Consider the following 14,945-nt stretch of genomic DNA (forward strand, 5'->3'; position numbering starts at 1 on the left):
GGGTTGCCCCCAGGACCCCTTCACTCACCTGGGTGCTTAGAGCAGTAGGTCCTCGGGGACTCCCTCCTCACTGTGTCACCATCATCAGTCACGGTCCTCCTGCGTCAGGGCTCCTGGAGACGCTCACTAAACACACAGAACCTGGGCTGCCCAGACCTGGTCAGGCTTGGCGGTGTGGGCTGGACCTCGTAGCCGTCTCTGCTGGCCCTGGAGCGTGGGGCCTTGTGCCCACCCTGAGCTCATCCCTGGGGGAAGAGGGCTGCCAGGCTGTGGCTGACCCGGGTCTCGTCCTCACAGAACATCACCAACGAGCTGCTGCAGATCGAGCCTGAGAAGGCGCAGAGCACAGCCAAGTGTGCGGCCTTCGTGGAGGCCCTCCCGGGCAGCGGCACTGCACCCCTGCTGAAAGCCCGGGTGGAGGACACCAACAAGAAATACGAGCGCCTTGTGCAGCTACTGGACTTGGCCCAGGAGAAGTGGGTGGCAGACGGGCAGTGGGGAGGCTGGGGTGGGGTTAAGGAGCCACCCACCCACTCCTGACCTGTGTCCTCAGAGTTGATGTGGCCAATCGCCTGGAGAGGAGCCTGCAGCAGGGCCGAGAGCTGCTGGCCACACACGAGAACCGGCTGGCCCAGGACGACACCGTGCCCGAGAGTGGCCGTGTCCTGGACAGCAAGAGGCAGGAGCTGGAGGTGAGTTTTTGGCCTAAGTCTTGGGAACCTTTCTCTGAGCTGGCTGAAGGCCTCAGGCACATCTTTCCTGCCCACTTTGTCCTGCACAGACAAGGACACTGAGGCCAGAGAGGCCCAGCAGCCAGTCCCTGCAGGTTTGGAAAGCCTTTGGTGTGCCAAATAGGGAGTCAGAAGGGAGGCCACAGCCCTGATCCCAGCCGCTCCAGCCATGTGGCCTGTGGAGTGTCGGGGGCCAGGACTGGACCATCAGGGATCTGCATCAAGCCAGATTTCAGGACTTTCACGGGCAGCCGGGCAGGCCAGGCCTGCAGCGCTCTCCTCACCATTTCACTGGGTCTGCGTGAGCACTGGGGTCCTGAGCCGGGGGCCAGGGACAGCCTTCATTCATTCTGCACCACAGGATTGGCCTCAGCCAAGGAAACAGGCCTGGTGAAGGCCCGTGGCTGAAGGGCTGCAAGCCGACCCTCGTGTGGGCATGAGCTGCCCAGTGAAGTGAAATTCTCCAGCTTTTGTAACACAAAGGCACTCGGAGGAGGTGACTCAGGTGGAGTAAGCCTAGAGGGAAGGCTCCTCCTGCTCCTAGGCATGACTCCACCCCCAGAGCTGGTGCTCCAGGTAGGTCTCGGGCCACAGGGCTTCGTCTCCTCCATCCTTCAGGCCATGGCCTCGGAGCTACAGGCCCAGAAGTCCCTCCTGGGAGAGGTGGAGCGGAACCTGCAGGAGGCCAAACGGTGCTCAAGCTCGCTGGCCAGCCGCTTCCAGGAGCACTGCCCCGACCTGGAGCGCCAGGAGGCTGAGGCGCACAAGCTGAGCCAGCGCTTCGACAACCTGCACCAGCAGGTGGAGCACAGGTGAAGGTGGCGCAGGGAGGGTGGCGCAGGGGGCTGGCCGGGGCAGGCTCCCTGATGCCCCAAGGGCTGTCTCTAGTAAGAAAGTGACTGATGCAGCGGCCACCTCCCGAGGCACCTGCACGGTGAGGCAGGAGGGATGAGGGTGACGGCGCCCAGTCATGCTGCTGTCACCAGTCCTCCTGGCTGGCACCCTGCCAGCCTTACAGGCCGCAGCCTTGCCTTGTCCCTTCTCTTCTGTGCACTTGTGTAGAACCGATTCCTCCCCTGATTAAGGGCGCACTAGCCTTCACCAGTGAAGGCATCTGGGCTGGATGTTTTTTTTTAATATATTTTTTAATGGACACAATATCTTTATTTTTATTTGTTAGTATGGTGCTGAGGATCCAACTCAGGGCCTCACACATGCGAGCAAGTGCTCTACCACTGAGCCCCAGCCCTGGGCCTCGTTTTTTTTTTTTTTTTGGATTGTGTGTGTGTGTGTGTGTGTGTGAGTACAAACTCGACCTTTTTAGTCTGTATGACCCATGTGTTTCACCCACTCCTGGAGTGACGTCAGTGGCTCACACTTCCAGGACCCAGTGTCTTAGCGGGCGCTCACTGGCGCTCCTCCAGCTGTCTCCGGCTGGCCTCTCCATCAGCAGTGTCGAAGGGGACCTCTGCTGGCTCCTGGCGCAGTATGCCTCCTTCTGCTGTGTCTGTGTCTTCCCTCTCCCTCTTCTAATTGGATGGCTGAGGCTGAATGGCTGATCAATCACCTTGGAAAACTAGCTTTTTGATTCCAGTGATTCCCGTTTCTCGCCTTCCTTCCAACCATCACCTTGGGGTTCTTTTGCTCTTCTTTTTCTCCAGCTGAGACAGACTGTGGCTTTAAGACAGCTTTTTCTTTCTTTCTTTTTTTAATATATATATTTTTTTGTTGATGGACCTTTATTTATTTGTATGTTATGCTGAGATTCAAACCCAGTGCCTTATAGATGCTAGGCAAGCACTCCACCGCTGAGCCACAGCCCCGGCCCTCAGATAGCTTTTCCTAATAAAGGCCTTTAGTGCTATACAATTCCTTCTAAGCCCTGCTTTTGCTCTACCTTGTAGGTTCGAAGTTACTATTTTTGGTGACTTGGTATGACTTCCTGCCTCCCTGTGGTTGCTCCTGGATTGTGGCTTGTTCAGGTCCCACAGTACCCTGGGCACCTCTGCCTGCCAGTACGCAGCCCTCCACCCCATAATCACTCTCTTTCTGGTGAACATTTAGGGTTTGTCCAATTATATTACATTTGTTTTTCTCCTTCTCCTTTAAAAACGTGAAGCGTCCTGAGGCCTCTGCCTGCTGTGTGGAGGCCTGACCCGCTTTGCCCCACAGGGCCCAGAGCCTGCAGGGTGCCAAGGCCGCCTATGAGGAGTACCACCGTGGCTACGACCGTGTGCTCCAGTTCTTGTCCAGCACCCCCAGTTATGAGCCCCAGGAGACAGACAGCCTCAGCCAGATGGAGACCAAGCTCAAGAACCAAAAGGCAAGACAGTGGCATCTGCTTCTGTGGTCACATGGAAGCTAGGAGTGTCAAAAGTCAGGAGGCCCCTGTCAGTGGAGGGAACCAAGCCTTTGGGGAACAGAGTAGGGCACAGGCCTGGCTGACCTCCCCCTCCTGGACCTCAGCTCCCAGAACCCAACTCAAATGAGCAGCTTGTGCCTCGTTCCCCTCTCCCCCTCTGCCCAGCACAGAGAAGGGAGGCTTGGCCTCAAGGTGAATGGCTACAGTAACACCAAAGGAGCCCTCATGGGGAAAACCCCAGTCCCCAAGTTCTACTGCTTGCCTCCTCAATGCCCCAGGCAGTGTGTTGGGTTAGGGAACCCTGTGGCTAAGGTTCAGATCCTGGCTCTACCTGATAGGCCGCTTGCCCTCAAGTTACTGAACTTCACAGTGCCTCAGTTCCCTCACGTGGGAGCCAGAGATCATGATGCTTAGTCACGGGGTCATTTGAAGATTAAATGAGATAATCTAAGGACAATGTCAGAGCAGTGCCTGGCATTTCAAAGTACTCAATCAAAATGTGTTTCCTGGCAAAAGATAGTTATCTTATTGGCCCTTCCTCACAGGCCTCAGAACTGGCTTTTGTCACAGGCAGATGCAGATGAGGAAGCTTTATGTTATGTGCTGTGCTAGAGAAGAACCTTAGGTTCTAAGGACTCCAGCCCCTTTACCAACAGGGTTTGTTCTGGTTTTGGTTATTAAGATCTCTTGTTTTACAGAACCTGCTAGATGAGATAGCAAGTAGGGAAGAGGAAGTACAGAAGGTCTACGCCAATTCCCAGCAGTACCAGCAAGCTGTGAAGGTGAGCCATGAAGCTTCTGCCAAGCAGACACTAGGCTGCCTCCCTCCACCCCCTACACCAAACAGACGTACAGGCCCTGCCAGGAACTGGTCACCGTCAGGCACTGAACAGCCATGCAAGTTGCAGAGCCTTCGGGAAAACATTATGGTACCAGGTGCCAAATGTCATAAAAGGGTTTATGCTCTTGGAAGCAGTAAACAACTCTTTGGGGGGATTTATGCTAAAGGGAAAGCCCACTGACTCAGGAGGCCAGCCTAAGCAACTTTGTGAGACCCTTTCTCAAAAAAAAAAAAAAAAAAAAAGAAAAGAAAAGAAAAGAAAAAGTTGGGGATGTGGCTCAGTGGTTAAGCACACCTGGGTTCAATCCCTAGTACCAAAAAAAAAAAAAAAAAGGAAAAGCAAAATTGTGTAATAGCATGATTTACAAATGGCCTAAGTGTCCAATAGAGAGAAACAGCGGTGTGGATCACCACACATCCACTTGATGGTAATGAACTTATCAGCTGGTGAAGGCAGGAGAGGAAGCTTATGGTCCAGTGTGCACTGAAGCAGAGTGTCAAATCTCCCTGCTGAAGGACTGGAAGGTTACTTGGTTTGCCTCTTTGAGGACGGAGAGGTGTGGGGCTTTTCCCCACATGTTGGGCAGTGCAGCTATGTCCTGCTCCTGTGTGGATGAGTCTCAGGGCCCTTGGAGGCCAGTAGCTGCAACTGATCCCACAGGGGAGGTCTGTGCAGACTCGGAACCAGCACCCCTTCTCCACCCACTGAGGGCAGATCTAGGTCCACTGGATGGGGTACACAAACATTTCAGTCTCTTCTTAGTGACTTTCCCTGTTCTCTCACCCAGGACTACGAGCTAGAAGCAGAGAAACTCAGGTCGCTTCTTGACTTAGAGAATGGAAGTAACAGCCACGTGAGCAAGAGAGCCAGGCTGCAGTCTCCCGCTGCCAAAGTGAAGGAGGAGGTGAGCTCAGGCACCGGCCTGTCTGGGACTGAGGGGAAGGTGGCAGTGCAGCCCCAGGCTGCTGCAGGCAGGCCTCAGTGATGCACACACAGCAGGGGGGCCAGCACAGATTGGGAAGAACTTGTTTGGGGGCAGTGACATCGATATGCCTAGAGGACAGCTTGGTCGGAGCTGGCCCCATGACTCTGGGAAGTTTCCACCTGCTCCCCCAGGGAGGGCTAGTACCATTAGTCCCAGGCACCTTCTGAGAAGAGTAAGGCTCAGGGAGGTGAGGAGACTTGCTCAAAGTCCAGGAGTCAGGCTGAAACCTGGATTGTGTGACACGAGTCCGCCTTTCTCTCCAATGATGAGACTATAGAATAGCTGCAGGTAGGAGCGGGCAAGAAGCGCCCCTCTGCCCCCAACTGCCAGACTTTTCAAAGACTGTGTCCAGGCCCTCTGGCTCTCACTCACCTACTGCTGGCTCCTGTTTGCCAACTGCTCTCCTGAACTTCTCTGTAGGAAGCTGCTCTTGCTGCCAAGTTCACAGAAGTCCAGGCCATCAACAGGCAGAGGCTGCAGAATCTGGAGTTTGCACTGAATCTCCTGAGACAGGTAATCGATCTTAGTAAGAAACCCTGCTTAAAACTATTGTACCAGCTGAAAAACGAAAGCTTCCTCCTGCCCCAGACAGCCTAGGAATGAGGGAATGTCTCTTGCTAACAATTCTGGGCAGTACCCTGGCTGAATGTCAGTTCCACTGACATTGAATTCAATAAATGTTTGCTAAGGACCCACTAAAAAGTTATTTTTAGAAGACCACAATACTTATGACAACACTGTTTCTCGTAGCAAGAAACTGGAATCGACTCCAAGTCGTCAGCAGTGGGCTGGTTAAATCCCATTCACACGGCAGAGGGCTGGGCTGCTGCAAGGAAGGGAGTTGCATGCTCTGGGTCAGAGTGGGATTCTTCTGATTGTGCCATAAACAGCAGAGTACAGAACGGGAGATGAGGCGGACATTTGTACAGAAAAAGTAAACGTGTTTAGTGGGGCACACCAAAATGCACAGGCTGAAGGAAGCACAGAAAACGCCTTCGAGGACTGACATCCCCTGGGGACAGACGACAGAGGTTTCACTTCAGACTCCTCTGCCGTTGTAAAATATTTTGCCTCATTTCGTTTTATAAAGCCAATCTAGTTTTTTTTTGGCCACTTTAAAAACTAGCCCAGGAACTCTAATGGAATCCTGGGGATCACAGGACAGTCTGACCTGTTCCAAGGTGAGCAGATCTGTTCTGGCTTTAATCACATATTGTCTTGTCTGTCACAGCAGCCAGACACAGAAGTGACCTGTGAGACCCTGCAAGGGAACAATCCGGGCTCCGGTGTGGAGGAGACATGGAAGATCAAGAAGGAACTGGACGAGGAGGCTGAGCGAAGGCAGCAGCTGGAGAATGAGGTCAAGAGCACCCAGGAGGAAATCCAGACCCTGCGGAATCAGGGGCCTCAGGAGTCGCTGGTGAGGAAGGAGGTGCTGAAGAAAGTGCCAGACCCCGTACTGGAGGAGAGCTTCCAGCAGATGCAGCGGACCCTGGCGGAAGAGCAGCACAAGAACCAGCTGCTGCAGGAGGAGCTGGAGGCGCTGCAGCTACGGTTGCGCGCCCTGGAGCAGGAGACCAGAGATGGGGGGCAGGAGTATGTGGTCAAAGAGGTCTTGCGCATCGAGCCCGACAGAGCCCAGACAGACGAGGTCCTGCAGCTGCGGGAGGAGCTGGAGACACTGAGGCGGCAGAAGGGTGCCCGGGAAGCAGAGGTGCTTCTCCTACAGCAGCGTGTGGCAGCCCTGGCTACTGAAAAAAGCCGGGTACAGGAGAAGGTCACAGAGAAGGAGGTGGTGAAGCTGCAGAATGACCCCCAGCTGGAGGCGGAGTACCAACAGCTGCAGGAGGAGCACCAGCGGGAGGGCAAGCTCAGGGAGAAGCAGGAGGAGGAGCTGAGCTTCCTACAGGCCAAGCTCAGGAGGCTGGAGAAGGAGCGGGCCATGGCTGAGGGCAAGATAACTGTCAAGGAGGTGCTCAAGGTGGAGAAGGATGCAGCTGCAGAGAGGGAGGTCAGTGACCTCACCCGCCAGTATGAGGATGAGGCCACCAAGGCCCGAGCCAGCCAGCGGGAGAAAACGGAGCTGCTTCGAAAGATATGGGCTTTGGAGGAGGAGAATGCCAAAGTGGTGGTGCAGGAGAAAGTCCGCGAGATCGTGCGGCCAGACCCCAAGGCAGAGAGCGAAGTGGCCAATCTTCGCCTGGAGCTGGTGGAGCAGGAGCGGAAGTACAGGGCTGCGGAGGAGCAGCTCAAGAGCTACCAGGGTGAGCTGGAGGCTCTCCGGAGGCGGGGCCCGCAGGTAGAAGTCAAAGAGGTGACTAAAGAAGTCATTAAGTACACCACTGACCCAGAGACAGAGAAGGAGCTGCAGCGACTCAGGGAGGAGATCGTGGACAAGACCAGGCTGATTGAGAGGTGTGACTTAGAAATCTACCAGCTGAAGCAGGAGATCCAGTCCCTGAAGGACACAAAGCCGCAGGTCCAGACCAGAGAGGTGGTTCAGGAGATCCTCCAGTTCGAGGAAGACCCCCAAACCAGAAAGGAAGTGGAATCTCTGCGAGCAAAGCTGTCAGAAGAGCAGAAGAAGCAGGTGGACCTGGAAGGGGAGCGAGTGTTACAAGAAGAGAAGATCAGGGGCAAGGAGGAGGAGCTTGCCCAGGGGAGGGAGAGGGTGGTGCGCCAGGAGGTAGTACAGTACGAGGAGGAGCCAGGCCTGCGGGCGGAGGTGAGCGCCTTCACTGACAGCATTGATGCTGAGCTGCGCCAAATCGACAAGCTGCGCGCTGAGCTGCGGAGGCTGCAGCGGCGGCGTGGGGAGCTAGAGAGGCAGCTGGAAGAGCTGGAGCGTGAGCGGCAGGCGCGCAGGGCAGCCGAGCAGGAAGTGCAGCGCCTGCAGCAGCGGCTGGCTGCGCTGGAGCAGGAGGAGGCCAAGGCTGGTGAGAAGGTGACCCGCACACAGAAGGTGGTGCTGCAGCAGGACCCACAGCAGACCAGGGAGCACGCCCTGCTCCAAGCCCAGCTGGAGGAAGAGCGGCACCGGAGACAGCTGCTGGAGGGCGAGCTGGAGCCCCTGCGTAGAAAGCTGGCTGCCCTCGAGAAGGCGGAGGTCAAAGAGAAGGTCGTCTTCTCTGAGAGTGTCCAGGTGGAGAAGGGCAACACAGAACAGGAGATCCAGAAGCTCAAGAGGAGCCTGGAAGAGGAGAGCAGGAGCAAGAGGGAGCTGGACGCCGAGGTGGCTCAGCTGGAAGCCAAGCTGTCAGAGCTGGAATTCCACAACTCTAAGTCGTCCAAGGAGCTGGACTTCCTAAGGGAAGAGAACCACAAACTTCAGCTAGAGCGACAAAACCTGCAGCTGGAGACCCGAAGGCTCCAATCAGAAATTGAAATGGCAGCAGCAGAAACACGAGACCTGCGGAACACGACCATGGTGGACTCTAGGACCAACCTCGACTCCAGACTGTGGTCCTTGGAGAGAGAACTGGATGATCTCAAGAGGCTGTCCAAGGACAAAGATCTCGAGATTGATGAGCTGCAGAGGCGCCTGGGGTCCGTGTCCGTCAAGAGGGAGCAGAGGGAAAATCACCTGCGGCGCTCCATCGTGGTGATTGACCCCGACACAGGCCGTGAGCTGTCCCCTGAGGAGGCCCACAGGGCTGGGCTCATCAACTGGAACATGTTTGTGAAACTCAGAAGCCAGGAGTGCGACTGGGAGGAGATATCGGTAAAGGGTCCCAATGGGGAGTCCTCAGTGATACACGATAGGAAGTCTGGCAAGAAGTTTTCTATTGAGGAAGCCCTGCAGAGCGGCAGGCTGACCCCTGCTCAGTATGATCGCTATGTCAACAAGGATATGTCCATTCAGGAGCTGGCGGTCCTGGTGTCTGGGCAGAAGTAGGCTCAGCCCTTCCGCCCATCTCTTCTTGGGAGGTGGAAAGCTGGCTTGCTCCTCCTCAGCAGCCTCCCAGGTAGCTCATCCCTGGTCCTGTGCAGACTCCTAATCCGTGCTGAGCCCTCTCAGAATGCTCGGAGTGCAGTTCGCGTGTGAGCAGAACCGGCACTGGCTCAAGCCAGGCAGCTCCTATCTCGGCCATCATTCAACCTCGGTGAGCAACCTGCTCCGGCCTCCAATGATCTGACATCTACATGCCCTTCTTTTTTTTTTTTTTTTTCCTTTCCCAATATACTCCCATCAACAGACTCCTCTTATGATGGCTGGAAACAGTCTGAAAACTACTACAGCACAGCGCAACCACAACAGACATGCTCACTTAGGGCAGCGTGGGCCTTGGCACACTGGCCAGCAAAATCTAGGCAGAGGCCTCCTTCCACCCACTCCATTTACTAAAGGACAGGGCTGCCAGGCTGCCCATGGGCACACCCTCCAGCTTTCTAACTGGGAACCAACTTTGTGAGTAAGGCCTCCCCGGTAGTAACTCTGCCCACAAGACAGGCTCTATGCCAGAAAGGCACAAGGAACCACAGGGCCTGTCAGCCACGCTGTACCAGGAGGACATTCTATCAGGACATGGCTCTGCAATCGGAAGATCTTAAGGATGGCTGGTGTTGCGGATAGCCTGTTTCGTTGCCTTGCGAGTCTTGTTTATTATCTCACTGGTATATAGGTATAGAAAACTGCTCATCTTTCACCAAATTTCTCATTTTCTGTATCTCATGTGTTATGTAAGAAGATGGCAAATAAGAGGGAACTTTATTTATAGCATGAAAATAAAAACTGGTGGCTTGATTCTAATGTCATAGCGAGCGTGTTTTTCCACCCTTGCATGTGGAAGCTTCCTTTGCTTACTCCCTCCCTTTCAACCTTCAGACAAAATGGGTATCACGTATATACCAGGTTCTCCGGAAGGAAGAACTACTAGCGAATACAACTGAAAGAAAGAATGAGAAACAGGTTTTTGGAAACCTTGAAACAATTTATTGAGTTGCTTTATACAAGATTAACAATTTCCACACCACCCCCAACACCAACATAGTCGCTGCACAAAAGTAACAGCCCCTCTCACACCTAAGAAACGGCCATGTTCGGTAAGTGCTCAGAGACTTCCGCCCGCCAAGGGAACCCCTGCAGCCCCTTGAGCGTGCTCTGCCCCACGCCTCCACTGCAGCTGGGCTGTAGATCTGCCTTGCCATGGCTGTTTGTCATTCACTCTTTCGTTACCACAAATAAAGCATAAACAAGAAAAAGAAATCTCAAACTCCCCATCAAAGAAACATTTCCCTGAGGCAAGAGGCATCACTAGATTCCTAAGGACAAGGGTATCCTGCTCCAGCTGCACACTCAGTGGCACACGGGGAGGAGGGAGCACCAAAGGGCAAGGAGGGAGGTGAGGGGGGCTGGGGCTGGGACCTGGGTGTTCATGGGCAGAGGAGCCTGGAGAGTTCCCACTGCTCAGCCTTCGCTGACGGCCTCGGCTCGGCTTTGAGCTCAGCTATACAAATCTCTTCTTTGGCTCTTTTGCTACTACCTAAGACTATTCTGTAAACAAACTGGAAATCCAAGTTGCAAAAAATATATATAATAAAGGGATAAGGAACCCATGTGGCCCAATGTGAAACAGATTGGTTCTTACATACAAAAAGAGTCAGAGCAGAGGCCAGGCTGAGTCGCTGACAGAGGTCTTGCTCCCAGCACAGCGGGAAGGGCACCAACCTCCACAGGAAGTGGGTTACTGAGCATCGCACCTGGGAGTCAGGAACCGAAAGACTGTCTGTTTTCACCCAGGTGCACATGCTGAGGATGCTCTCTCAACATGTCAAATTGCTCACCTGGGCAGTCAGACTCACCTGTGGCACAGATTCACAGAATAAGCAAGGGCCCTCGAAGTCCTTGTGAAATGGCCACTGGCTGAGTGTGACCAGCCTGGTGACAGGAGTTCTATAGTTGCTATCCTCACCTGCCTCAGATTCACTCTCCAGTTCCTCTGGGCAGCACCCCAGTCCACACAGAACCCCACTGCCTGGAGAGCTCAACACTTCCAGGTCCACTGTAGGCAGCAGACGCTTCACAGAGGCCTATCCCTGCAACTCTGCCTAAGAAGGATTTCTAAGAATAAGAAACTGGAATGTCACCTGTGACTCGGAATCCCTCGTCTCAGCCCTCAGACACAAAGGGCTTTGGGGTTCCTCTGCAGTCTACCTGTACCAACTCTGGAAAAACCAAATGGGAGCCCTGGCTCAACTGGGACCTGGGGTTGGGGTCCCAGATGACTTTCAAGTCAGGACGGCGCAGGTTATGATGTGCAACCATAAAAATCTCAATTAAATAAAACTGGCTATGTCCTAAATACAGACATCTCTTTAAAAAAAGGTCTTCATCTCAGATCCACTCAGAGGGCTGAATGGACGTTGTGTTGTCGAATTCTGCTCCACCATAAAGGCACTGGAATTGAGTCTTCCTATAATGTGACGTGTGAAGAGCAGTCCCATTCTATCCAATGCATTTAATGGTAATGACGAAAACTGAGCCCAAGATAGATGTCTTTAAAAATCCTACCATAATTGTTGAATCTACAAAGGTCTCTTCTCTATAAGAGCTTCATTGTCATGTTCAGAGGAAAAACTGGTCCCCCATAGATAGCACACAGTAAGAGTTCTTAATATTTTGCAAGGAGACAAGATGGGCCTCCCACCTGTGGCTCAGGCCTGGGTCTTGTCCTTTGAGCACACATCCTGGGGATGGGATAACACTGACCATCCAGGGATCCTAATGTGGCCAGAAGGAGCCCCAGACCCATCAGGTGCTGTGAGGTACTTGGACTGAGTGCTGGGGGCCAGGCAGACCTAAACAGCTGTGCCAATGGATCTGCAACCAGAGCTTGTGGACTCCCCGCTTCCCAAGAGCCCAGCACACTCCCACACCCAGAGCTGCCCTCTAACAACCTTCCAGCAACAGAGCTGTGAGGCCCAGAGCACCAGGTCAGTAAGTGCTTCACCAGCAGCGTGAGCTGCTCCTTAGTTGGAGGCTTGTCAGAAGTGCCAGGACACTCTCCGGGAACTCACGCCTGCTTCGGAAGGAAACCAGTATGCAGAGTGTGCAGGAGACGCCCGCCATCTGAGACCTCCACGTTGAGCTTCCACTGGACCCAAGTCAATCGAGCCTGTCCTCTGAAGTGGTCACAACTTCCGTGGCACACTAGGCCCCTTCCCGTGAAGCTGAGAAGCATCTGGAGAATAAGAACAGAACAGTCTTTCAGGAGCTGACTCCATACGTAGGCACTGGCATTACACAGGCCAACGGTGTACTGAGCAGTGTGCCCAGAACAGCTCCTGAGATGCGACTTGGGCCACTTCACAGCTCAGGTGACAACCGCCACTATGGGGCAAGGCCTGATGTTCACACACAACTCAGGGTAGCAGTGCTCACCACCAGGTATAGGGACAACTGTAAAGACACCAGCGTGGAGTCCAGGCAGAGAGGAAGGGAAAGCAAAGCAGACACAGACGCGGCTGTGTTGCTGCCACGCAGAGCCTGATGGCAGCCCCTCAGGTAACGACCACCTGAAGTGCGGCGCAGGAGGAGAGGAGGGAAGGCTCACTGGCGTTAGCACAGCTGCTCTGCGGAGAGCCTTTTAATACCCAGAAGGAAAACAGCAAAATGCTACAAGAAAGCAATGTCCCTCTTTTCCATCCTTTCTCTCTCATTTCCTTCTACTTTTTGGGTGAAAATACCACAGACCCTCAATCTCTTTCCATTGGCTCTTTATTTCGTTTCTTTTAGAGAGGAACATTCCCCAAAGCAGGCAGAGGTGGGCCATCTCACTGTCACACACCCAAGATCTCACCTAGGTAGCTCCATGGATGCTTGCACTACACTTATCCCCACTGGCAGCCACCGGTATGTGGGGGAAATCCATGCATTTCACTGCTTCTCCAGAGGAAAAAGGGCTGACTACAGACATAGGCTTAGCCCCCAAGGAAGCCAAATTTTCATCTAGAGACCTACAAACTCATTCTCACCGCCAGTTGGCCTCTGGCACTCACTACCAATGCTTCAACCTCAGAACCAGCCTTCAGAGACCCACAGCAGACCAGGAGGTAGACACCTACTTGACAGCCATGGGTCCTACCCTCTCCATTTGGCAGGTCAAGTCATGTATAGCCCAGGGGCCCTCAATCCACAGGGTAGTAACCTAGGCTCAGCTTCGCTAAGACTGGCTCTTCCCTTACTAATGCAGCGCAGGGCCTGTGTGGCACAAGTCTAAAGGCAGTAAGAACACCAGTCAAATCCTAGTGTTCCATCAGGCTTCTCATACTAGAATTCTATGAGGTCTGTCCCCAAGAAAACAGGACTGAATGTGGCATATCTACTTTCTACCAAGTGCCTGCCTATTTCTCATGCCACTAAGCAGCGACACACCAAAGGCTAGCTTAAAATAGCTATTCTGTGGGGACACTGCCTCGTTCCTGGTGTGCTCCCAAATCTGTTTCCAAGAAGGCTTTACATCTGGCCAGACTGAAAGTGGCTTCTCATTCAGGTCCATGCTGCCATCAGAGGGAAACTGTCCTTCCTCAGAGTCTTGTACTGTGGCCCCTCACTGCTCTGTGGATTCTCCCATTTACAGAAGCAAAGTATGGAGAGCCTCTGTGAACTGACAAATACCAGTGAGTGCCCACTAGCCCTTGGGAGAGTCCTACCATTACTTTCTTTCTTAACCAAAGAGGGAAAAGATGCTAAGAGTCAGGACAGACCCTGCCTCTGGCTCAGGTCCCATAGCTTTCTGTGCTCACCAAGGCTCGGGGTTCCAGTCGAGAACCCAGCAGTCTCACTGTGGAGGCCATGTTATTCCGATGCCCACATAGCCAGACCCTTAAAAGACAAGGCGAGACGACAACACAGCAACGACAAGGCAGACATTCCACGTCCAGCAGTAGACAAAGCACCTAAGGATGCAGAGCAGCAGTGCACAGAGTGCATGGCAGGGGCCCATCTGGCAATTACCTGGCAGACTCTGCGGGACATGGGTGGACACGGCAGCATGTGGGAGAGTTGCTGCATGGGGCGGGCTGGAGTGCAAGCCAGCCAGAAGACCTGAGAGAAACAGGAGGGGAGAGAACAAAACACGAACATTGAAGACAGAAGGGAAAAACAGCCCTGGCAGCCAAGAGCCCCAGATGACTGGCCAGACCAGTCTAAGAACCAAACCCAAAGGGGAGGGGCTCAGCATTGTCCCAGGGACATTCCCCATGGTCACACCAGACACACACAGGAACCACAGCACACCACAACACAGGGACAGAGACAGAAGACAGGTACTTACTGTGGCTGAGACCGTGGTGGAAGGTCCCAGGGGCTGGGCCTGTGACGATGGCATCCTTGGAGACCCCCGCTTTAGCAGAGGACTCCGCACTGAAGGAGAGCACGTGGAGTGGAAATGGGACAGGGGCAAGGATCCCCAGTGAGTTAGAGTTCACGGCCCCAGGTAGCTTGGGGTTGCTGGACTTGTAGGATGAAGACAGCAGGTTTAAGGGAGAGGAGCTGGTCAGCAGCACAGCCCCACCCGGTCCTTTCTGGGGAGGAAACATAGACAAGTGGTCAGAAGCCTGGTCCTGTTAACTCATAGCAAACCTAAGAGCGTGCACAACAGGCACACACATCAAATGCCCCAGAAAAGGCACTTTTCTATTCTGCAGTCCTGGAGAAAAGAACAAGGACAGTCTATGAAATGGCATGGAGTGTGTTCCAGGGCATAGGACACTAAAGGTGTCTCTTTGGTGAGGAGAGGAAAGACCACCACTGTGGATATCCACAAGTATGTGTATGCACCTTCTTATACACCCATTTATTTTGCATATGTTCACTATGTAAATACACATATATTTGTGTATATTTGGTTAGTCTTTGTTTTTAAAAAGAAATAGGAAGACTGAGGATGTAGCTTAGCGGCATAGCACTTGCCTACTAAGTGTAAGTCCTTAGATTCAGTCCCCATCTCCCCAAGCTGTATCCAAACTTCTTATAATTATCCCCCACCCTCAGCATTCACTAGCTGCTAATTCTGATAATTCAC

The 14,945-nt window shown here is 53.5% G+C and overlaps 2 protein-coding genes across 4 annotated transcripts in view; one reads left to right on the top strand and one right to left on the bottom strand.

Moving 5' to 3' along the window:
- Positions 1–9,664, top strand: part of PPL (periplakin) — a 39,933-nt gene extending 30,269 nt beyond the window's left edge. Inside the window, exons 15-22 of one of the 2 annotated variants that reach the window (XM_081297365.1) lie at positions 298–476; positions 554–692; positions 1,350–1,543; positions 2,904–3,054; positions 3,792–3,875; positions 4,723–4,839; positions 5,341–5,433; positions 6,152–9,664. In XM_081297365.1, the coding sequence (XP_081153491.1) occupies positions 298–476; positions 554–692; positions 1,350–1,543; positions 2,904–3,054; positions 3,792–3,875; positions 4,723–4,839; positions 5,341–5,433; positions 6,152–8,815 (3,621 nt within the window). In that variant the 3' untranslated portion in view covers positions 8,816–9,664. The remainder of the gene's footprint in view (positions 1–297; positions 477–553; positions 693–1,349; positions 1,544–2,903; positions 3,055–3,791; positions 3,876–4,722; positions 4,840–5,340; positions 5,434–6,151) is intronic. The other variant, XM_081297366.1, reaches the window with a different exon arrangement.
- A 131-nt stretch (positions 9,665–9,795) lies between these two features.
- Positions 9,796–14,945, bottom strand: part of UBN1 (ubinuclein 1) — a 30,821-nt gene continuing 25,671 nt past the window's right edge. For both annotated transcript variants that reach the window (XM_081297368.1, XM_081297367.1), the window contains 3 exons: positions 14,196–14,445; positions 13,877–13,966; positions 9,796–12,101 (listed from right to left, as the gene is read on the bottom strand). In XM_081297368.1, the coding sequence (XP_081153494.1) occupies positions 12,052–12,101; positions 13,877–13,966; positions 14,196–14,445 (390 nt within the window). In that variant the 3' untranslated portion in view covers positions 9,796–12,051. The remainder of the gene's footprint in view (positions 12,102–13,876; positions 13,967–14,195; positions 14,446–14,945) is intronic.

Source organism: Spermophilus citellus (assembly GCF_964194105.1).
Source record: "Spermophilus citellus genome assembly, chromosome: 6".
Taxonomy (NCBI): Eukaryota; Metazoa; Chordata; class Mammalia; order Rodentia; family Sciuridae; genus Spermophilus; species Spermophilus citellus.